Source organism: Carcharodon carcharias, chromosome 3, assembly GCF_017639515.1.
Source record: "Carcharodon carcharias isolate sCarCar2 chromosome 3, sCarCar2.pri, whole genome shotgun sequence".
In the NCBI taxonomy this organism is placed as follows: domain Eukaryota; kingdom Metazoa; phylum Chordata; class Chondrichthyes; order Lamniformes; family Lamnidae; genus Carcharodon; species Carcharodon carcharias.
In genome coordinates, this window is record NC_054469.1 from 100,614,866 (window position 1) to 100,639,047 (window position 24,182).

The 24,182-nt window shown below is 41.6% G+C and overlaps 1 protein-coding gene across 5 annotated transcripts in view; it reads left to right on the plus strand.

The window, feature by feature from the left end:
- tmem245 (transmembrane protein 245) overlaps nt 1-24,182 on the plus strand; it is a 211,362-nt gene that overhangs the window by 88,641 nt on the left and 98,539 nt on the right. For all 5 annotated transcript variants that reach the window (XR_005942605.1, XM_041183861.1, XM_041183864.1 and 2 more), the window contains 2 exons: nt 20,929-21,033; nt 23,182-23,264. Coding sequence is in view for 4 of the 5 variants with exons in the window: in XM_041183861.1 (XP_041039795.1) it covers nt 20,929-21,033; nt 23,182-23,264 (188 nt within the window). In the remaining variant the exon portion in view is untranslated. The remainder of the gene's footprint in view (nt 1-20,928; nt 21,034-23,181; nt 23,265-24,182) is intronic.

Below are 24,182 nucleotides of genomic sequence, written 5' to 3' on the forward strand. Positions count from 1 at the left end.
CACTTAGTCATTTAAAGTATTGTGCTTGTGTTTTGTCAAGCCTCCAATATTCTAACTTGGGTATTTTTGGGACATGGGGTAAAAGTTTAAAATCAGATGTATTCTGTAAGACTTTTAAATCACTTTATATTAGATGAAAAGGTCTGTTACTCCCAAGAAAGACACATTAACAGAACTAATTGCAACCCACTAACTGTTAGCTGCACGCTTGCTATCAATTCATTAAATCTCGCTGACGTGCAGCTGAAATAATGTTTTTTGTTTATCAGCTGCTATGTATTTGAACCTAATCTTGAGTCAGTGATTTAGTTGCAAGGGAATAACAATTGGCTTGCAAAGCAAACTGGTTTGATAATTTTGATCTTCTGCAGCTTCTGCCAGTTTTGGTTTTGATTTTGATTTTATTTTCTGCTTGCGTTGCTGAAGTGCATGAATTTCACCACATTTTTGGACTGTTAGTTGTTCACATTTATTCCTTACATTCTAGCAGCCTAAAATGGTTTGGTTTGGTTTGTTCATGTGATACTGTGAATGGACATGAAGAAACTTGTGCTATTTGAGAATCGATTAAAACTGTTGATTATAGTTGATTGTGAAAAAAATACTTTAAATTTATATCAATTCCATGGAGTGGGGGTTGGAGTATGTGGGAGGCACCTTATTTTATGATGCATTCAGGACACCTTGTCAGCGCATTTGTTTATATGCATTGTAACAAATATTGCTTCGTCATTTTCTGATGTACCTGATTTTGACATAGGATAGAAGCAAATTTGTCTGGTTAATTTGGATGTGCACAGCGTGACTGTCTCAAATTCTCTATTTAAACATTAAAAGTCTTAATGAACAAAGATAACTTTATGTAATCTCGAAAATTGAAGAGAATCCTTCAATATGAAATACTGAAGAACAACTTATTAAATGTAGCATAAGGTACGTGGACAACTAGTGATCATGTCATCAGTGGTAAAATATGTTTTCAGATGGAAAATAGTCCTCTTTTTTTCTCTTTTCCCTTCTCACGAGAGCTAATACAGCTATGTATTAAAAGCTTGAATTGGAGTGGACAGCAATTAAAGTAGTCAGCTTCTATTTCATTTACTAGCTGGAGAGATACTACTTTGTATATAATCAGCATCTCCCAAATTTTCCCATTCTATAATTTGTTAAATTCATCTTTAAGCAGGTGTGGAGATTGATGCAATAATTGATCTGTGTTTGTCACTGTGCTACCTTCTGTTAGAGAAATGAAGTTAGAATGATGGAAGTTGGAGCCATAGTTCCACACTGAGCAGGGTACAATTTTATATTTGAGTATATGAGGAGTCATCCTCATATATCAAGTGACACTTGCTTAACAATAACCTACTTACTGATGCTCAGTTTGGGTTCCAGCAGGCCACTCAGCCCCTGATCTCATTAAAGCCTTAGTTCAAACATGGACAAAAGAGCTGAATTCCAGAGTGAGGCGAGAGTAACTACCCTTGACATCAAGGTAGCATTTGACCAAGAGTGGCATCAAGGAGCCATAGCTAAATTGGAGTCAGTGTGAATCAGGGAAAACACTCCATTGGTGGGAGTCATACCTAGCACAAAAGAAGATAGTTGTGGTTGTTGGAGATCAGTCATCTCAGTTCCAAGACATCACTGCCAGAGTTCGTCAGGGTAGAGTCCTATGCCCAACCATCTTCAGCTCCTTCATCAATCATCAATGACCTTCCTTCCATCATAAGCGGGGATGTTCGCTGATGATTGCACTATGTTCAGCACCATCCTCAGATACTGAAGCAGTCCATGTCCAAATGCAGCAAGGCCTGGACAATATCCACACTTGGACTGACAAAATGGCAAGTAAAATTTGCACCACATTAGTGCCAGGCAATGACAACCTCTAAAAAGAGAGTATCTAACCATCGCCCCTTGACATTCAATGGCATTGCCATCACTGAATCCCCACTATCAACATCCTGGAGGTTGCCATTGACCAGAAACTGAACTGGATTAGCCATATAAATACTGAGGCTATCAAAGCAGGTCAGAGGATAGGAATCCTGTGGTGAGTAACTCACCTTCTGACTCCCCAAAGCTTGTCCACCATCTACAAGGCACAAATCAGGAGTGCAATGGAATACTCTCCACTTGCTTGGAGAATGCAGCTCCACACACTCAATTAGCTTGACACTATCCAGGGCAAAGTAGCCTACTTGATTGGCATTCCCTCCACCACCGATGCACAGTGGTAGCAGTGTGTACCATCTACAAGGTGCACTGCAGGAACTCACCAAAGCTTTTTAAACGGCACCTTCCAAACCCATGACCACTACCATCTAGAAGGACATGGGAACACCAACACGTGGAAGCTCCCCTCCAAGCAACTCACCATCCTGACTTGGAAGTACATCGCCATTGCTTCGCTGTCGCTGGGTCAAAATTCTGGAACTCCCACCCTAACAGCACTGTGGGTGTACCTACACCACATGGACTGCCGCCTTTCAAGAGGGCAGCTCACCACCACCTTTTCAAGGGTAATTAGGATGGGCAATAAATGCTGGCCTAGTCAGCAACACCTACATCCCATGAATCCTAGAAAAGCCCTATTAACACCATGAATGTTTCTTATGAAGCAATTTTTTTTTTCATTCATTCGTGGAATGTGGGCTTCGCTGGCAAGGCCAGCATTTATTGCCGATCCCTAATTGCCCTTGAGAACAGAAGGTATTTAAGAGTTTTTAACAATCAATCACTTTGCTGTGGGTCTGGAGTCACATGCCGGTCAGACCAGGTAAGGATGGCAGACTTCCTTCCCTAAAGAACATTAGTGAACCAGATGGGTTTTTACAACAATTGACAACATGATCATTATTAGACTTTTTTAATTCCAGATTTTTTTTTTTTACTGAATTCAAATTTCCAGAGCATTACCCTGGGTCTTTGGTTACTAGTCCAATGACGAAGCAGTATGCCACCACCTCCCCTCTTGTTGGTAGCAGTTACAAAAATCATGCTTTAATGATTGGTATATTGGGGACCACATTCTTGCATAAATAACGAGTAATTTAGCAAAGTTATATTGCATTCATACATTAAAGATCTGGAAAGTACTAGGTAGGGATATGGAGCAAAGCCAGTTAAATAGAGCTGCGAGCCATGATATAATTGACTAGTGGAACAGGCTTAAAGGGTTGAGTGCTCTGCTCATGTTCCTATGTTCTTACTGCCACGAGTAGCATATTATCAATAGAAACCTTGTGCCTTGGACCATAGCCTTGAGTTCCAAGAACTGCCTTTGGAGGAAGTGGAAACCTCCCTCCTGGTCATCCAACAAGCCCAGTGGAAGCCAGTTACACAATGCTAAAGGAATAAAATGGCACCCATAGGCATGTGAGCTTGTATATATAACTGTAAAATACCCAAAGATCTAAATTAATTTAATTTGAACCATTTGGCAATAGTTAGATAATTTGATACATATCTGAGGCAAATCTTTTCGTCCATAATAATGTAGGCAGTATATTGCAGATGTTTACTGAAGTAATTCAGTTTTAGGGGTAGCAGAGATAAAAAGCTTGTTACATTTAAGTATGAATGCACTGTGGACTATTAATCAAAATGCTAATTTCCTTGTTTGACAAGCTGCATGCCTAACCGTGCATTTTCATCACTGATGGATGAGTGTGAGGTTTCAGTTTTGTTTGGTTGAGATTGCCTTGCTTTTTTATGATGAGCATAGGCTTTATGGCATTTTAATTGATGGAGGTCTCGATGGCATGCACCTTAGGGCATTGAAAGAAGTCACAACATGAGAAAGTAGAGGCCCGGACCATTATTTTTGAAAATTCTTGGACACACAATTTCTGCCATGAGAGTGAGGGTAGCCAGTGTAACCCTCTGTTCAAGATGGGAATGAAAGATAAACTATATAACTGTTAATCTATCAGTTGTTTGGTAGTATAGAACTTGATATTGCTGAAAAGCAAGACGTGCTGCCCATGCTTTTTATCTTCTTGTCAAAAGGACAAATGCAAGAATGCCAAGTTTCAAATGATTACAACAGTTTACACTACAGGAGAAAAGGGTGCTGATCGGCTGGTAAGTCGACTCTGGCTAAGGCAACATGGAGAAAGCATTGGGGAACTACAGAGGCGGAGCTCTGCATTTCTCACCTAGACTCCTGAACTGAATTTCTTCAGAAATGTGGAATGTACCGATTCTAGGAGTCCTTCTTCATAGGGCAGGATCGTTGGCGGGAAGCTAAGCCATGCCCCTTTTTAATGGCACTAGCTGCTGTATTTTGTTAATTTTTAATTCACTAACACAGTGAAAAGCTTTGTGACATTTAAATAGCTTTTCACTGTGTTAGCAAGTGAGGTGAGTGGGTAGGGTGGTGGAGTGGGAGAATGGGTAAGGTGCCAGGGAGGGTTGGTTCATAGTTGGATAAGGTGGTGAGGTCGGTTTTGTGGTGGGGGGTGGTTGGAAGGGGAGTCAGTGTTGTGGGGAAGGGGAGTTGGGGTGGAGGGTCAGCAGGGAGTCAGTTTGGGTGGGGGGGCAGTGGCGGGGGGCACGCGGATCAGTTGTATAATTAACCAGGAGTTAGGTATGGTTTTTTCCTGTCTAACATTTCCTGGTAAGTGTGTTGGAACCTTCTGAAGTCTCTAGCTCTAACTCAAAACTGGGGACGTTTTTGAAGTGTTCCAAATGCAGGGGAATTGCCCATTGGAAGTTGAAACTTCCCAGGCAACTCCTGCGGACTCCTTGCATTGAGACTTTCAAGGGGTCCCCAGTGCACCTTCCAGGGTACAACCATCCAGAGTCTGGAAGATCTGGGCCTATAACGTACTGGGCCTATAACGTACTGGACTTTTAGAAATGCTTAGGGCAATCAAAGACAACAAAAATCAATTAAGGGCAAACCCTGTTAGATAAATGTGATTTTTTTTCAGCGAATGGTCAAGGATAAATGAAGGGAATAAAGGAAATGTGAAGTATATAGATTTTCAGAGGGTGTTCAGTTAGATGTTTCACAGGAGGCTTATTACAAAAAACCTGTGAATGATAGAAGAGGAAATGTAACAGTGTGGATAGAAAGTTGATTGCAGCACTGGAAATAGTAGATTAGGGTTAAATGCTTTTGCTTAGTCTCCATTTCTCTGATCGTAAAGACTATGCTTCTGGACTGGACTACACTGGATTACACTACAAGACTCAGCTGCTATTTCTCTGATCTACCACTCAAGAATAACTTTGATCAGCTTACAGCTTTTCCTCCGCTACTGCTGTTCCTCGCTGACCCTGTGACTGACGACTGGTTCTACAGGTACTGGCTTTTCAACATCAGCTATATCTGTTCCTGACCAGAGATTTGCTCTCCTAAGCCGAAGTATATTTTTGTCACTTCTGGGTCATATAGTGACCCCCATCTTTCTGCCCTGCAACTGATTCTGCACTCCTGGAACTTCATTACCACAGAAATACCTTCATCAGTGCTTCATTCGAAACCCTACAAATAGCTTTTGGACATCATCCGCCCATCACATCTGTCTCCATACTTGGACAAGAGTTTGTTGATGCTCCATGCCATCTCTATCCTACTTACATTAACTTTGTTCCACCATGGAATCTCTGACTTGAATTCTAGAATCCCTCCTATTGTGTCTGCTCTGTTTCCTGCTAACTACAAGATATAAGCATCCAAAAATTGAAATGTAACCAGGCCTGTGTAATTTATATTTTCCCTGTGTCTTGTGTGCATTTTGGCTGCTGCTGAGGAGGACCTGAGCCCAACACTTATACTTCCTTTTTTTTTCCTTCTCTTTATTTATATTACAATTCCCTTTACCTCTCGTGGGCTCCCTTTCTCCTTTTGTCATGGTTCCATTTGTCTCTCCCCTGTCAGGTATTCTGCCCTTCCAAATCCATACCTCAATTCTTCAGTATTCCTTGAACTTCCTACACTCCTGCCACCATTCCAGGCTTGACTTTCTCTTGGATAAGCCTAAAGCTATTCTCTCTGCCTCCTTTGCATTCTCCGAAGGGCCCATTGAGGCCCTTATCGCAACTACAATTGCCCTATCCTATACTGCAGCTGTCCTTTCTGCCCAGCACATCCATTAAGGCCTAATCTTGCCCAACCTCCTTCCCATCTGTTTCACCCTCCCACAACTGATTCTGTGGTCTCTATCATCGGATCAACTATCATCACCCCTCATCGCTTCTTTCTCCAAAATGCCAGTTGACTTGTGAACAAGTCCCTTGCCATCCAAGAGGGTTATTGTGAATGATTTCATCGATATCGTGGCCTTAACAGAAACCTGACTAACAGGTTTTTTTTAACAACTCTAACTGAAACCTCCTTGCCTGACTATACGTTCCACTGTTTGTCCTGTCCAGACCAACACAGTGGTTGTGTGGCTCTCGTCACCAAATCAATCCTTAGTATATCTTCTTTATCCTCTGACACTTACTCCTCCTTTGAGCATCTCTTCTTGTTCCATCTCACCCAAGTTCCATGCCAGTTTTCTCACTGACTATCTTCACTGCTTCCCCCCTCTCTCAGCCTCTGCATCAATTCACTTCTCATCCTTGGTGAATACAATCTCTCACTTTGTCATGTTCTCTCTCCTCTGAATTCATTGCCTTTCTATCGCAGAATGGTTACAGTGCAGAAGTGGGGCATTCGGTCCATTGTGTCTGCGCTGGCTGTCTGAAGGAGCAATTTACGAAGTATCGCTTCCCCTGCCTTTGTCCCGAAGCCATGCACATTCTTCCTTCTCAGATAGTAATAATCCAGTGCCCTCCTGGATGCCTCGGTTGAGCCTGTGTCCGCCACATTCTCAGGCAGCCCATTCCAGATCCTAATGATTCACTGGGTGAAAATGTTTTTTCTCATGATGTTGTTTCTTCTTTCGCCAATTACATTAAATCTCTGCCCGATCTTCTTGATCCTTCCACCACTGGGAACAGTTTTTCCCTGTTTACCCTATCTAGACCCCTCATGATGTTGAATACCTTTATCAAATCTCCTCTCAACCTTCTCCAAGGAAAATAAGCCTCAACTTCTCCAACCAATCTGCATGGATGAAGTTTCCCATGCCTGGGACCATTCTCGTGAATCTTTTCTGCACTCTCGAATGCCTTCACATCGTTCCTAAAGTGTGGCACCCAGAACTGGTCACAATACTCCAACATTTTTTTCTCTCTATTTCAAAGGATGTGGGCACCGCAGGCAAAGCCAGTATTTGTTGCCCATCCCTAATTGCCCTTGAACTAAGTGGCTTGTTAGGCCATTTCCAAGGACAGCTGGGAGTCAGAAACTTTGCCCTGGAGTCATATGTAGGCCAGACCAGGTAAGGATGACGGATTTCCTTCTCAAAAGGACATTAGTGAACCAGAATGGTTTTTAAAACAAGCAATGATAATTTTATGGTCACCATTCCTGAGACTAGCTTTCAGTTCCGGATTTATTAATTGAATATAAATACCAGCAGCTGCCGTAGTAATATTTGAACCTGTGTTTCCAGAACAATGCCTGGATCTCTGATTTGCTAGTTCAGTGGCATTACTACTATTCCACTGTCTCCTAAGGTGGAACCATTGTTCTTTATAAGTTTAACATAACTTTCTTGCTGTTATACTTTGTGTCCCTTTTAATAAAGCCTAGCACGCTCTATGCTTCAATAACCACTCTTTCAACCTGTCCTGCCATCTTCAATGATTCGTGCACATAGGCCCCTTTGCTCCTGCATCCCCTTTAGAATTGAATACCCTTTATTTTGCATCTTTGCATTTTTTCATTCAAAATGAATCACTTTATACTTCCCTACATTAAATTTCATTTGCCACTAGTCCACATTCCACCAACCTATGTCCTTTTGAAGTTCCACATTAACCTCCTCATGGTTCACAATACTTTTGTATTGTCAGCAAATTTTGAAATTGTGCCCTGTACTCAAAAGCCTAGGTCATTAATATGTATGAAGAAAAGTAGGGGTGCTAACACTGATCCTGGGGAACTTCACTATAAACCTTCCGCCAGAGTGAAAAGCATGTAATAACCACTACTGTCTGTTTCCTGTCGGCTTTGTATTCATGTTGCTACTGTCCCTTTTATTACATTAGCTCGAACTTCGTTCACAAGTCTGTTGCATGGCACTTTATCGAATGCCTTTTGGAAGTCCGTTTACACCACATTAACAGCATTACTCTCATCAACTCTCTGTTGCTTCGTCAAAAAACACCAGCAAATTAGTTAAACACTATTTTCCCTTAAATCCATGCTGCTTTTCCTTAATTAACCTACATTTGCCCAAGTGACTATTAATTTTGTCCTGAATCATCGTATTTAGAAGCTTCCCCACCAGCAAAGTTAAACTGACTGGCCTGTAGTTGCTGGGCTTTATCTCTATTCCTTTTTTGAACAAGAGTATAACATTTGCAATTCTCCAGTCCTTTGGCGGCACCCCGGGTCTAAGGATGACTGGAAAATTATGGCTTGTACCTCTGCAATTTCCACTCTCACTTCCCTCAGCATCCTTGGCTGCATCTCATCCACTCCTGGTGCCTTATCAATTTTAAGCATAGGCAGCCTATCCAATTCCTCATCTTTATCAATTTTAAACATTTCATTTGTCTGAATTGCCTCCCCTTTCGTCTTAACCTGGGTAGCATCTTCTTTCTTGGTAATGACAGACACAAAGTATTCATTAAATAATGTCCCCTGCCTCTATGCGTAAATCCCCTAATTGGCCTCACTCCTTGTACTATTTATATGACTTTAGAATCTCTTTGGAATTCCCTTTTCTATTAGCTGCTAGTCTCTTTTCATACTTTTTCTTTGATTCCCTTATATGCTGTTCCAACTCCCCTCTTAACCTTCCATATTCAGCCTGGTTCTTGGTTGTATGATCCACCTGACATCTGTAATAAGCAAACTTTTTCTTCTTCATCTTAATCCTTATCTCTGTTGTCATCCAGGGAGCTTTGGATTTGTTTGCCCTATTTTTCGCCTTCGTGGGAACATACCTTGCCTGTAACTGAACTATCTCTTTTTTAAAGGTTGCCCGGTTACAATTTTGCCTGGCAACCTTTGATTCCAATGGTCAGATCCATTCTTACCCCATTGAGGTTGCCTTTCCCCTAATTAATTATTCTTACTCTAAATTGTTCTTTGTCCTTTTCCATAGCCAACCCAAATCTGATGATACAATGATCACTGGCTCCTAAATATTCCCCTACTGACATTTGATGCAGTTGGTCCACTGCATTGCCAAGAGCTAGCTCTAGAAGTGCCTCCTTTCTGGTTGGACTGGAAACAAGCTACTGTAGAAAATTTTCCTGAATACGCTCTAGGAACTCTTAGCCCTCTCTGCCCTTTACACTACTACTATCCCAGTCTATATTCAGCTAACTTAAGCTCTCCATTATAACTGTTGTATAATTCCAGCACATCTTGAATTCCCTCCAAATTTGTTCCTTCACATCCTTTCCATTAGCTGGTAGCCTATAAACTACTTCCAGCAATGTAATTGCACTTTTTTGTTCCTTAGCTCTCGCCAAATGAATTCTGTCCTGGTCCACTCTGGTATGTTCTCTCTCTTTCCAGCACTGCAATGTTTTCGTAAATCAATACTGCCACCCTTCCCCTTCTTTCCTGAACACCTCGTATCCAGGACTATTTAATCCCTAGTCCTGCCCTTCTTTGTGTGAGGTCTCTGTTACAGTATTGACTTCATATTTTCGTGTGACGATCTGGGCCTGTAACTCACCAGTCTTATTTATTGCACTCCGCACATCCACATACATGCACATTAACCCTGTTTTAGACTTTATTACTTTCTCGCTTACTCTGACCCCATCAATTATTTTAATGTTTCCTATTCTAGTGCTATATCCCTCTCCCAGTATTCTGTGCACCTTGCTGTTCCTCTCTGATATTATCTCCTGGTTCCCACACCCCTGGCAAGTTAATTTAAACCCCCTCCAATAGCATAGCAAATTGTCCCAGGAGGGACTTGGTCCAGGTTCTGTTTAGGTGCAATCTGATCAGCTTTGCACAGGTCCCATCTCCCCCAGAATTTGTCCCAATATCCCAGGAATCTAAAACCCTCTCTCCTGAACCATTTTATCAGCCATGCGTTCATCTGCTTTATCTTCCTATTTCTGTACTCAGTTGCATGTAGTCTGGAGATTATTACTTTTGAGGCCCTACATGCTAATTTCCTACTTAGCCCCCTAAATTCAGACTGCAGGACCACAACCCTCTTTCCACCTATGTTGTTTGTACCAATGTGGATCCCAAACACTAGCTGTTCACCGTCTCCCCTCAGGATGCCCTGCAGTCACTCAGTGACATCCTTGAGCCAGGCACCATGAAGGCAACATCATATCCTGGATCCACATCTGCAGTGTGGAAGTGGACATGAGAGACAACTGGATAGAAGGTTATGCTGATAGGTTTAATGAAGTGAGATGAAAAGAGGCTCTGAGGAGCATAAATGCCAGCACAAACCAGTTGGGTCAATTGAACTGGTATTTATTTAAGTTATTACACATATAAAAAATATAATTGAAGTGTTGAGTAAGAGGAGTTCTTCAATTCTGTTTGATCAATTTACAGAATTGTTTGTGTGCTGTATTGAAATAAATTCTTGGACCCCTCACCCCCACCCCCACCCCCACCCCCACCAAAGAACCAGTATGTTGGGTGTGGGTGGGAAGTTAAAATATTCCATTTTTTGACTGCAAATCGGGATGGCTCAAACATGGATTATATATGCCTGATATCATAGCTCATATGTTTTAGGGGTATAGCTTTTTATTTTAGATATTGAATTTTAAATGCAAGTTCAGTGGGAAAACACCCTGGTAACCATCTAGAGGCTGGAAAACCACACCGATGTAAGGTAATTACAATTCAGAAGGTAACTTCTGTTTATTAGTAAAGTCAGGGTAAAGGGGTGAGAGTCCTAAAATGGCAGGTGGGGTTACTTAGCTAAAGAATTAGAGACATGATGTCTGCAGTTGTTACAATAAAGAATTTAAGTTATTCATGTAGTTTCCCAGAATTAAAGAAAGCTTTAGAATTGAAAGGTAGTTAATTTTCAGTTCCACCTGGAAACAGGTCTTTTGTGTCCCATTGTCATGGAATTGATTGGACCTTAGTGAGATTCTCTGTTTTGAATTTATTGTGAATTCAGTTGGGGCTTAGTCAGCAGGCAAGACTGATTGATGTTTGGAAAAGCAGCTAAGTGACTGTGTCAGCCTCGGTTCTAATATAGCTTGTAGCTCCTTGGAAGTCTAGATATAAAGCCAGGCCTACACCTGAAGTAAAGTAGGCTTATCATCCATGAAGCAGTCTGTGATTGGGAGCTGGTATTCAGTATAAAACAAAGTTAGAATGGGGAAACGTAACTGGAAGATTTGTTTGGTTGGAAGCTAAAGAAAGAAATCTACAGTAATCTTCTCAAAAAAGGCAGTTAACTTTGTTGCATTTGGAGTTCTGGAAGTAATCACTTGGTTGCAGTTTGAAACCATAGCAGCAGGTTATTGGAAAGCAGGGATATTATCTGACATTTTAAGCCACTGTGCAGGGCGAGTTGCATGGAGGCCCATGCTGGAACTGCAGAATCCGGAGTCATGAGGAATGTAAAGAAATTGGAGGGTTGCTTAGCCAAAAGCTAATGGAAGGACCCCAATGAAATCTTGTTCCATGGAGAATAGTTGGAACACAAGAGAAATAAGAGTAAATTCTGGAGATCTGTGATATACCTTTGGTTTAGTTCCAGGAAAAGTGAATGAACGTTCAAGATTTCGGAAGATAAGGAAATTCTTGGCAGGTTGGGTGAAGGAGGAATGGGAAGTAAAAAGTAGAACTGAGTTTATAGGATAAGTCTTTCCAAGCTATAGTGTTAATTTAGATTGATTGTTTTGTTTAATTTCACTTTATATACAATAAAGTTAGTTTTTGTTGAAAAATGTGAAATATTGTGGTGTAATTCTGTCAATCAATTGCTGGGTGTTCGGATTTCTTCTTTAAACATAACATGTTAACAGAAATATGTTTGGATGCCTGTGGGTAACGTACTCCCTGAAGCTGGGCCTTCAATTCATGCAGTTGAGCAGGTAGATTTTAATTAGCAGCCTTGTGAGACACAGGGGATATTTGTCCATCAGTGCATGATTGTTATTGCACAAGAAGAGGCTCATGCAGGTCTGCTCCAGGCAGGTTTCATGATGCATTCATACTGCAGTATTCCAGACCTTCGCATTCCAAGAAGCACATTTTAAGGACAGGTGCTTAAGGGACAAGTGATATTAATTTTCAAACAAGCTCATGACACCTGTGAGCAACCCACCGATGAGGTGCAGGAAGTTTGGAAATACGGTCCTTTTGGGAGGATTAACATTCTGTATTACAACCTGGAGTTATGTTGCGACACAGACTGGGCTCACATGGAATGTGTCTCCTATTGGCAAGATCACCCCTTAATTGGAGGGAAGACTAGAGGAATGGGCCAAGTGTTTGCAAGAAATTGAATACAGATGGGCTGAATTTTAAATTTGCTCCTAGACTCATGGCTTCTGCTGTACTGATTACCTCTGTATATTGGGTCTCATAGTAAATCAATAAATTATAAAAACTTTATATTAAAAAAATTGCAAAGAGAGCCACAGTTGTGTCATCAAACAAGTTATTGGACTTCAAATGTCTAGATGGTTGTGGAGGTGCCCTTCAGTTCTCGCCAATAGGAGTGTCTAAACTAATTGTGGTGTGTTGTGTCCTGCACAATATAGCAGCATAGCAGCCTGGATTGCGAGTTTTTTATTCTTGCATGGGATATGGGCATCACTGGCTAGGCCAGCATTTATTGCCCATCCCTAATTACCCTTGTTCAGAGGGCACTTATGAGTCAACCACATTGCTGTGGGCCTGGAGCCACATGTAGGCCAGACCAGGTAAGGACAGCAGATTTCCTTTCCCAAAGGACATTAGTGAAACAAATGGGTTTTTACGACAATCGACAATGAATTCATGGTCATCATTAGACTTTTAATTACAGATTTTTATTGAAATCAAATTCCACCATCTGCTGTGGCGGGATTCAAACCCAGATCATTACCATGGGTCTCTAGATTACTAGTCCAGCGACAATACCACTACACCAAAAAAAAAGAAAAAGCAGCCATTCATCTTTGAATGAGGAGAATGTAAAGGAGGAGGAAGATGATGAGGCACCCATTGTTAGACCAGCTGCTTACATTGCTGCCAGGATGCTTTAATATCATGAAAGCTCAATTAGTGTGAAACACAAATGAAATCCTGTGGTCTACTCTCACTAGTAGAGAGTCCCACTTTGAACAATCCTTCAACCCCTCATCCACCCAGAGGGTCCATGATGACATTCATCATGAAACATCAGTGGTGGGATAAAGTGCCACTTAACAGGCTTGTCAGAAAAGTTAGAGCCCATGGAATAAAAGGGACATGAGCAGCAGGCATACAAAATTGGCTTAATGATAGGAAATAGTGGCGAACAGCTGTTTTTGGACTGGTGGCAAGTATACAGTGGGGATTCTCAGGGGTCAGTGTTAAGATTCCTGCTCTTCCTGATATATATTCATAACCTAGATTTGGGTGCACAGGACAGAATTTCAAATTTTGCAGATAACACAAAATTTGGAACTATTGTGGACTGTGAGGAGGTTAATAATGAACTTCAGAAGGACTTAGGCTGGTGGGATGGGCAGATAGGTGGCAGATGAAGTTCCATGCAGAGAAGTGTGAAATGATTCAATTTGGTAGTAAGCAAGAGGAGAGGCAATATAAAATAAAGGGTACAATTTTAAAATGGGTGCAGGAGCATAGGGATCTGGAGATATATGTTAACAAATCATTGAAGGTGGAAGGCAAGGTTGAGAAAGTGATTAATTAAACATTCAGGATCCTGGGCAAGTAGGGGCATAGGCGACAAAAGCAAGGAAGTTACGATAAACTTGAATAAAGATTGGTCCCACCTTAACTAGAACATTGTGTCTAGTTCTGGGCACCACACTCTGTAAAGAATGTGAAGGCATTAGAGAGAGTGTAGAAAAGAGTCATGAGAATGGTTCCAGAGATGAGGGACTTCAGTTGTGTGCATAGGTTGGAGAAGGTGGGGCTGTTTTCCTTGGAGAAGATTGAGGAGATTTGATAGATGTGCGCAAAATGAGCGGTCTGGACAGAGTAGATATGGAGAAACTGGTGGAAGTGTTGAGATCCTAAAGTCACCAATTTAAGCTGATTGGCAAAAGAACCAATGACGACATGAGATTCGTTAATGAGGGGAGTAGACCGGCGCTTCTGCGATCATAGATGTGACTCTAGGATGGTATGTAGCCTCCCGTGTGCCAGGGTCAAGGATGTTATAGAATGTCTGCAGGGCATTCTGAAGGGGGAGGGTGAGCAGCAAGAGGTTGTGGTCCATGTTGAGACCAATAACATAGGAAGAAAGAGAAATGAGGTCCTGCAAGCAGACTTTAGGGAGTTAGGTAGGAAATTGAAAAGCAGAGCTTCAAGTAATCTCTGGATTACTCCCTGTGCCACGCAGTAGTGGGTATAGGAACAGAAGGCTAGAGCAGATGAATGCGTGGCTGGAGAGATGGTGCAGGAGGGAGGGCTTTTGATTCCTGGGGCATTGGGACCATTTCCGGAGGAGGTGAGACCTATACAAGTTGGACAGGTTACATCTGAACAAGAACAGGATGAACATCCTTGCAGGGATGTTGAACATGCTGTTGAGGTGAATTTAAACTAAATTGGCAGGGGGATGGAATCCTGAAAAGTAGTTCAGAAGGGAGAGAAGCTGAGATGGAATTAAAAGTTAAAATGCCAGAAATTAAGTCTGGAAGGCAGAACAAACATAGACTAGATAAGAAAGAAGTGAGCTTAGCAAGGCTAAATGGAATGTATTTTAATGCAAGGACCCTGAGGAATAAGACTGATGAGCTAAGCGCACAGATAGCACGTAGGAGTATGATGATATAGCTACGACCGAGGCTTGGCTAAAAGAAGGGAAGGATTGGCAGCTCAACATTCCTGCTTAAAGGGTATTCAGACAAGACAGAGAGGGGGAGAGAAGAGAACGGGGGATAGCAATATTGATCAAGGAAACAATTATAGTAGTGAAGAGAGATGATATCTTGGAAGGATCATCAAATGAAGCCATATGGGTTGAAGTAAAAAACACAAAAGGGCCAAACATGCTGTTGGGTGTGTACTATAAGCCCCCAAACAGTCAGGGAGAGATAGAGGATCAAATATGTAATGAAATTTCAGAGACATGTAAGAATAATGTAGTAATAGTAGGGGATTTTAACTACCCAAATATTAACTGGGATAGTTTTAGTGTGCAAGGTAGGGAAGGAGCAAAATTCTTAAGTTGCGTCCAGGAGAAATTTTTCAACCAGTATGTAGAAAGCCCAACAAGAAAGGGGACAGTTCTGGACCTAATATTCGGAAATGAGCCTGGGCAGGTGGAAGGCATATCAGTTGGGGAGCATTTTGGAGATAGTAACCATAACTCAGTTAGATTTAGGGTAGTTATGGAAAAAGATAAGGTTGGGCCGGGAATATAAGTTATAAACTGGGGAAAGACTAATTTTACTAAGGTGACATATGATTTGGCACAAGTGGACTGGAAGCAGCTTCTTGCAGATGAAATTGTGTCAGAGCAGAGGGAGGCATTCAAGGAGGAAATAGTGAGAGTACAAGGCAAATATGTTCTTGTAAAGACAAAGAGGGGAACCAAGTCCAGAGAAGCTTATGGCAGATACTGAAGGCTCAATATGGCAGTTTTTAGAGAAGTATAAAAAGTGCAGGGAAGAGCTTAAAAAGGAAATTAGGAAAGCTAAGAGAGTGCATGAGAAAGCATTGGTGGGTAGAATAAAAGAAAACCCAAAGGGGTTTTTTAAATATATAAAGAGCAAGAGAATAACTAAGGGAAAGAGTAAGGCCAATTAGGGACCACAGAGGTAATGTGTGTGTGGACCCGGAAGAGGTGGGTGCAGTCCTGAATGAATACTTTGTGTTGGTATTCACAATGGGAAAAAGACGATGTAGGTATAGACATCAGGCACCTCACAATTCTTTCTGGTATCTTCCCCACCACCGAGGCTAAACCGAAATATTAGCGAAAATTGATAGAGAGAGAGAGAGGAGGCACTGGCAGGTTTAGTGGCCTTAAGAGTGGATAAATCCGCAGGCCCGGATGAGATGTATCCCAGGCTGTTGAGGGAGGCAAGGGAAGAGATATCAAGGCTCCTGGCAGTAATTTTCAAATCCTCCCTGGCCACAAGTGAGGTTCCAGAGGACTGGAGGACTGCTAATGCTGTCCCATTATTAAAAAAGGGAGGAAGGGATGGACCAGGAAATTACAGGCCAGTCAATCTAACCTTGGTGGTGGGGAAGATACTAGAAAGAATTGAGGGACTGAATATATCTGCACTTGGAGGGACACATTAATCAGGGATAGTCAGCATAGATTTGTTAAGGGAATGTCATGTTTAACAAATTTGATCAAATTTTTTGAGGAGGTAACCGGGAGTGTTGATGAGGGTAATGAATTTGATGTGGTCTACATGGACTTTAGCAAAGATTTAGATAAGGTCCCTCATGGCAGACTGATCAAGAAACTGAGAGCCCATGGAATCGAAGGCAAAGTGGCAAGTTGGATCAAAAATTGGCTGAGGCAGGAAGCAAAGGATGATGGTAGAGGGACGTTTCTGTGATTAGAAGTCTGTTTCCAGTGGGGTTCCACAGGGCTCGGTGCTGGGGCGCTTGCTGTTTGTGGTGTACATAAATAATTTGGACTTAAATGTAGGAAGTATGATGAAGAAATTCATGGATGACACGAAAATTGGTAGGGTAGTAAACAATGAGGAGGATAGCCATAAACTGCAAGAAGATATCAGTGGACTGGTCAGGTGGGCAGAGCAGTGGCAAATAGAATTCAACCCGGAAAAGTGTGAGGTAATGTACTTGGGGAGGGCTAACAAGGCAAGGGATTACACTATGAAGGATAGGACCTTGGAAAGTACTGAAGATCAGAGGGGCCTTGGTGTGCATATCCATAGATCCCTGAAGGTAGCTGGGCAGTAGATAAGGTGGTTAAGAAGGCGTAAGGGATACTTTATTAGCCAAGGCGCAGAATACATGAACAAGGAGGTTATGCTGGAACTGTATAAAATGCTGGTTAGGTCACAACTGGAGTACTGGTGCATTTCTGGTCACCACATTATAGGAAGGATGTGATTGCACTGGAGAGGGTGCAGAGAAGAGTTACCAGGATGCTGCCTCGGCTGGAGGGTCTGAGCGATGAGGAAAGATTGAATAGGCTGGGGTTGTTTCCCTTGGAGCAACGAAGGTTGAGAGGGTACCTGATAGAGGTGTATAAGATAATGAGGGGCATAGATAGGGTGGATAGGAAGGCACTTTTTCCATTAGTGGAGGGGTCAATAACCAGGGGCCATAGATTTAAGGTAAGAGGTAGAAGGCTAAGAGGGGAGTTGAGAGATTTTTTCACCTAGAGGGTGGTGGGAATCTGGAACTCACTGCCTGAATGGGTGGTTGAGTAAAACTCTCATAACATTTAAGAAGCATTTAGATATTCACTTGCGTTGCCATAGCCTCCAGGGCTATGGGCCAAGTGCTGGAAAATTGGATTGGTGTAGTCAGATCTTTGTTGACCGGCATGGACATGATGGGCCGATTGGCCTCTTCCTATGCTGTAGACATAGAAACCTAGAAAATTGGAGCAGGAGTAGGCCATTCGGCCCTTCGAGCCAGCTCCGCCATTCATTATGATCATGGCTGATCATCCAACTCAATAGCCTGCTCCCAGTTTCTCCCCATATCCTTTGATCCCTTTTGCCTGAAGAGCTACATCTAACTCCTTGAAAGTTTGTGAGTCCATAACCAAATTTTTTACACAGCAAGTGATTAGGAACTGGAATGCGCTGCATGCGAGTGTGATTGAGGCAGATTCAATCATGGCTTTCAAAAGAGAGTTAGACAATTACTGGGTTATCTGAAGAGAAAAAGTTTGTAGGGGAGCGTAACCATGCTATGATTCTAAGTGAAATGGTGTCTTGGCATCCAGGACACCATATTGGACAAAACATGAAAATGGTTCCAATCAATGAGTTTTATGTGACATTAAAAAGAAGATTTAACAATCTTAACTTTTCAAACATCCGTGTGCCTAAATTTTGTGAATTACAAGTTCTTGAACTCTCACTTCCTACAGCTTCCGTGTGGTGTACTCCATGTGATTTCGGCAAAGATAGAGGCGGGCAGCTCAGACCCATGCTGCGATGCTTTTGGTTTATGCTTTCTGGGTCTTGAAGCCCCTGAGGGCCTTGTCAAAGACTCTTTCTGCTGCGCATATGTAGGAGCAGATTCAGCCACCAGGAAACATGGCTAGGGTAACTGGCTGGAGTGGGGGGGTGATGCAACAAGTAATATGTGAGAATGCTTTGAGTGGAGTTTTTATTTTCATGTCCATTTCTGTTGTCATCCCTCTCTTGGACCAGGTCACATTACTCCAACTACTCTGCTGTAGACCAGCTTGTTGGAGATCGTGGGTATGGTATCTTTAATCTTGTTTAACTCAGCACACATATGCTGCAAAGAATGACTGGAATGAACACAGATTTGATTCAACATTTGAATTTGCATCCAAAGTACTGTTTTGCTAGAAGTGACTTTTTTATTTGTTCACGGGATGTGGGCATCACTGGCTGGGTCAGCATTTACTGCCCATCCCTAGTTGCCCTTGAGAAGGTGGTGATGAGCTGCCTCCTTGAATCGTGGCGTAGGTACACCCACAGTGCTGTTAGGAAGGGAGTTCCAGGATTTTGACCCAGCAACAGTGAAGGAACAGTGATAAATTTCCAAGTCAGGATGGTGAGTGGCTTGGAGGGAAACTCGCAGGTGGCGGTGTTCCCATCTATCTGCTGCTCTTGTCCTTCTAGATGGTGGTGGTCACGGATTTGGAAGGTGCTGTAGAAGGATCCTTGGTGAATTTCTGCAGTGCATCTTGTAGCTGGCACACACTGCAGCTACTGTGCGTCGGTGGTGGAAGGAGTGAATGTTTGTGATATGATGCCAATCAAGCGGGCTGCTTTGTCCTGGATGATGTCAAGCTTCTTGAGTATTGTTGGAGCTGCACTCATCCAGGCAAGTGGGGAGTATTCCATCACACTCCTGACTTGTGTCTTTTGGATGGTGGACAGGCTTCGGGGGTCAGGAGTTTAGTTACTCATTGCACTATTTCTAGCCTCTGACCTGCTCTTATAGCCGCAGTATTTATATGGCTATTCCAGTTCAGTTTCTGGTCAATGGTAACCGCCAGGATGTTGATGATAGGGGATTCAATGATGGTAATGCCATCAGGGGACGATGGTTGGATTCTCTCTTGTTGGAGATGGTCATTGCTTGGCACTTGTGTGGCGTGAGTGTTACTTGCCACTTGTCAGCCCAAGCCTGGATATTGTCCAGGTCTTGCTGCATTTGGACATGGACTCCTTCAGTATCTGAGGAGTTGTGAATGATGCTGAACATTGTGCAATCATCAATGAACATCCCCACTTCTAACCTTATGATGGCAGAAAGGTCATTGATGAAGCAGGTGAAGATGGTTGGGTCTTGGTCACTACCCTGAGGAACTGTTGCAGTGATGTCCTGGAGCTGAGATGACTGACCTCCAACAACCACAACCATTTTCCTTAGTGCTGGGTATGATTCAAACCAGCGGAGAGTTTTCCCCGATTTACATTGGCCCCAGTTTTGCTAGGACTCCTTGATGTCACACTCTGTCAAATGCGGCCTTGATGTCAAGGGCAGTCACTCTTACCTCACCTGATAACCTCACTGCCTGATAATCAATTAAAAGCGTGCAACGTCAGCTGCTTCATATTTAAGACAAAATCTGCTGGAATCACTGTGATTAGTCCAAGTTCAATCCTATCTGGAATCTGCAACTGTCTGAAATTTTCCCACTTTTAATGAGTGCAAGAGTAATGAAAAAGGGAGGATAAAGATTCCCTCCACCATGGCCGATTTCATCTGTCCATTGAGTGACTTTATCAGAGAATGGATTCATAATTCTAGTTACATCATCCCCCATGCAAAACAGGCAAATTACATTGACACCAAGGTACCCATGGCAGGGATTGTGCTAACAAAGGACAATAGCAAAATGCTGGATAGGATACATTCACTAAGTATACCAGATGTTGAGTCTTCATCGAAATTAATGTGCTGATCCTCTAATTGTTCAAAACATCTAATTATAAATCTGAACATTTCTTGTGTCCAACCTGAAATTTACAGTTGATTGATGTTTGTGAGAAATAGATAAATTACAGCGGGTTGTTGGAGTAGTCTGCAGAGAATTGAAAGCTATATTTAACTTTCATTACATCACTTCTGGGAGTATAGAAGATTAAGTTGAATGCATAAAGAAAATATAATTTCTTTCAGCATTACAATCAAGTGTGATTTGAATTATAACTATACACCAAATAGAGATAAATGTACAGAAATATTCACTGAAGAGTTTTTGATTTTGTTTTACCAATCATATTTTGGCATAAGATTAATTACAGTCAAACTTCTTTGCAACAAATGCCAAAGGACCAACAAAGTAGCTCCAGGGTAATCAAGGATCTGCTCTTACTCTGATTTTAGTATGCATCTGCCAGAGTTAGATGGGAAATGCTGATCATGATGGGTTTTGATTGAAATATTTATAATAGGTGTTCTTGTGTATGTAAATAATTGACAAATCTATAGCACAAGTTTCTGCGTGTTTTAACTAAGCATATAGAATTTAAATATATCACTCAATTGGTACATCTATCATACATGAAATCTGTTTTGCTTTTATTCTGCAGATTATTTTTTGTCTGGAGAAATCACTGGATAAACTGATCAGTATTTTCATCATCTTTTTGTTGGTTATGGGTACGTTACTCCTGGCTCTGCTCCTTACTGCAAAGGTATGGTTTGCAAAAGATTAATAGGGAAAGCTGGATATCCTCTGGTTATGGAGTATGCTGAATGTTTTTTTCACTTCCATGTTGCTTAAAGATTAGGTTTTTGTCTAACTTCACATTGTCCAGCTTATCTGTATCCTATATCTTCAACAATTTATGACTTGACATTTAAAAGCAGTATTGAGAAGGGGAGCTTGCACCCAGAACTAGGTCTCATTCAGATAGCTGTCGTCATCTTGTAATTGACAATCCAAGTTGTTATAATCTATTTTATGTGAAACTCCCTAAATGTTTGGAGTAGAATTGATTAAGCTTGTTAAAATTGTAAGTAAACAATGTTTTGTTCTGTTTTCCATGCTCTTATTCTACTTGTTTTATAATGTTCACTTAGCCAATTGGAATTCAAATTCTGGGACTGCTTACTTAAAGTGACATGGTTTGATGTCAAATTGAAGATTTTGAGATGTCGATTTGGATAAAAGCTAGATACCTTTTTTTGTGGGTTAATTAATACTTCATCACCTTTAAACCCTGTAACAATTGCGTTTCCTTTGCTAGTTCAACTGGTATGTACAATTTACACATTCTGACCTGATAATCAGAGAAAATCACTGGGGCATTAAAATTAGAAATAAAACTTGACACTATAAACATTACAAATTTTGAAATGTTCAGTCTAGATTCTCAGAAACTTTTCTATGTAAGGCACCCACATTCCTAGCAGTGATACTTCCGGGAATCGATTGTCCTGATTTGCAAAAGACCCTGTAAGGTACCTAAAGGGAAACCCTCAAATATTGCAGGAAATATTTATTAGTATGCAGCTGTAGAAATAATATATGAACAACTTAACAATACAAAATCCCTGATATATGCAGCCTACACAGACGAAGACTGTGCAGGATTCAGTTTAAAAAGTCGCAAGACAACAATGCATTCTCCATTGTAAATCTGTTGTTGCCAGAGTCTTTCAGAAGAAAACAATGCTTTCCTTCATATACTGCACTCACTGAATTTCTTCCCAATCTGAATTTGCTGATGTACTTCCAAATGAGAATTAATTATAACTATCCGTACTAGAGGCAACTGGCTAACATGAATCTAAAATCTAAAAATATTTGCTTAAAAATGAGTGGTATGGGTAGGCAGAGCTTGAGGGAGTTTGACTCAACCCATCAGCTGCTGAAACCCTCAATCTAAACTTTTGTTACCTCCAGCCTTGAGTAATTCAGTGCTCTTCTGGCTGGCAACTCCTCTTCCACCCTCCATAAACTTGAGCTCATCCAAAACTCTGCTGCCGGTATCCTGAATCTCACCAAGTTCCCTTCACCCATCAACCCTGTTCTCACTGTCTTTTATTGGCTCCCAGCCCATCAACGTCTCTATTTCAAAATTCCCGTCTTGTTCAAATCTTTTCATTGTTCTCACAATCTCTGTAACCTCCCACCAACCCTTTGACAGCTCTACATTCCTCCAGTTCTGACCTCTTGATTTATTTCACCCCTCCTTTGCAAACGATGCCTTCAATTGTCTAGGCTCTAAGCTCTGGAATTCCCTTCCTAAACCACTTCACACACCTTTCCTCCTTTTAAGATGCTCCTTAATGCATTCCTCTTTTACCAACTTTTTGGTCATCTATCCTTATATCTCTTTCTGTTGGTTCGCTGTCAAATTTTGCTTTGTTTCTTTGCAGCACCTGAGGATGTTTTTCTATGTTAAATGCAAGTTGTGTTGAATGCTCACTGCCTCTTCACTGATGTGGGTGTGGGAATGCTTGGGGGAGCTTAGAAACAGAAATATGTGGGATGTCCTGACTGGACTATTATATACTTCCTCATTGCCAACCTAGGCAAAGCATAAATGTTATTCTGAGAGCAGTTCATCTGTGAATCCTTGCAATAGCAGAGGCTATGTTTGGGAAGCGCCTACCATGAAGTATGCATGTGTGAGTCATCTCTTTCAACAGAGTGTTCATATCTTCATCCAAAATGATTACAAAAATGCAATTTGGGCACTTCACTGCATAAAACCAAAATAAAATTCAATAATAATTCTGACATAAAATTACTTCATGTTTCAAAGTCTTGAGAAAATAATGTTTTCTTTCTGCTTACTCTTGAATGTTTCTGATTAAGTGCTATTTTTCTGCAGGTTCATGAGGAAAGTGTCCACATGATCAAAGTCACTAGCAGCCTGATTAATGAGACTGTTGCTAACCATCCTGAATGGGCAAAGTAAGCCTCAAAACTAAAACTATATTAGTATATTTATTTTGAGTTTTCTTGTGTCCGTAATTTTCCTCTCCTCCCATTGTACCTGCTCAACCCTAAAGATAGTCACACTTCTGCTTTATCATTTTGGCTAAAAGGAAAATGTTAGGTAAGTTAATTGAGTTAAAGGAAGGAAAAGTGCCAGGAGCTTGGATTCTGAGGAGATAAAGGAAGAAATTGTCATGTTCCTAGAAATCACAAAACTATATTTTAGGGCTCTGTTGAGAATGGGTGCATGGCGGAGTTGGAAGGGGGGGGCGAGGTGGGAAGAGTTATTTTTTATTCTTGGACTGTGAGCATTGCTGGCAAGGCCAGTATTTATTGCCCATGCCTAATTGCCCTGGAGAAGATGGTGCTGAGCTGCCACCTTGAACCGCTACAATCCATAGTTATACCCACAATGAAGTTAGTAAGGGGGTTTCAGGATTTTGACCCAGTGACCATGAAGGAATAGCAATATGGTTCTAAATCAGGGTGATGTGTGGCTTGGAGGGGCCAACTTGCAAGTAGTGGTACATAAAAACATAAGAAATAGGAGCAGAAGTAGGCCATTTGGTCCCTCAAGCCTGTCCTGCCATTCAATAAGATCAAGGCTGATCTGTCCCAGGTCTCAACTCCTCTTTCGTGCCAGCTCCTTATAGCCCTCAACTCCCTGATATTTCAAGAAATCTGTCTACCTCCTCTTTAAAGTGATCTAGCCTCCACAACTCTCTGGGATAGAGAATTCTAGACATTCACTACCCTCTGAGAGAAGAAATTCCTTTGCATCTTAGTTTTAACCGAGTGCCCCCTTATTCTGTAACCATGTCCCCTAGTTCGAGATTCCCCCACTAGTGGAAACATCTTCTCAATATCTAGGCAGGCGGTAGAGGTCGCTGTCAA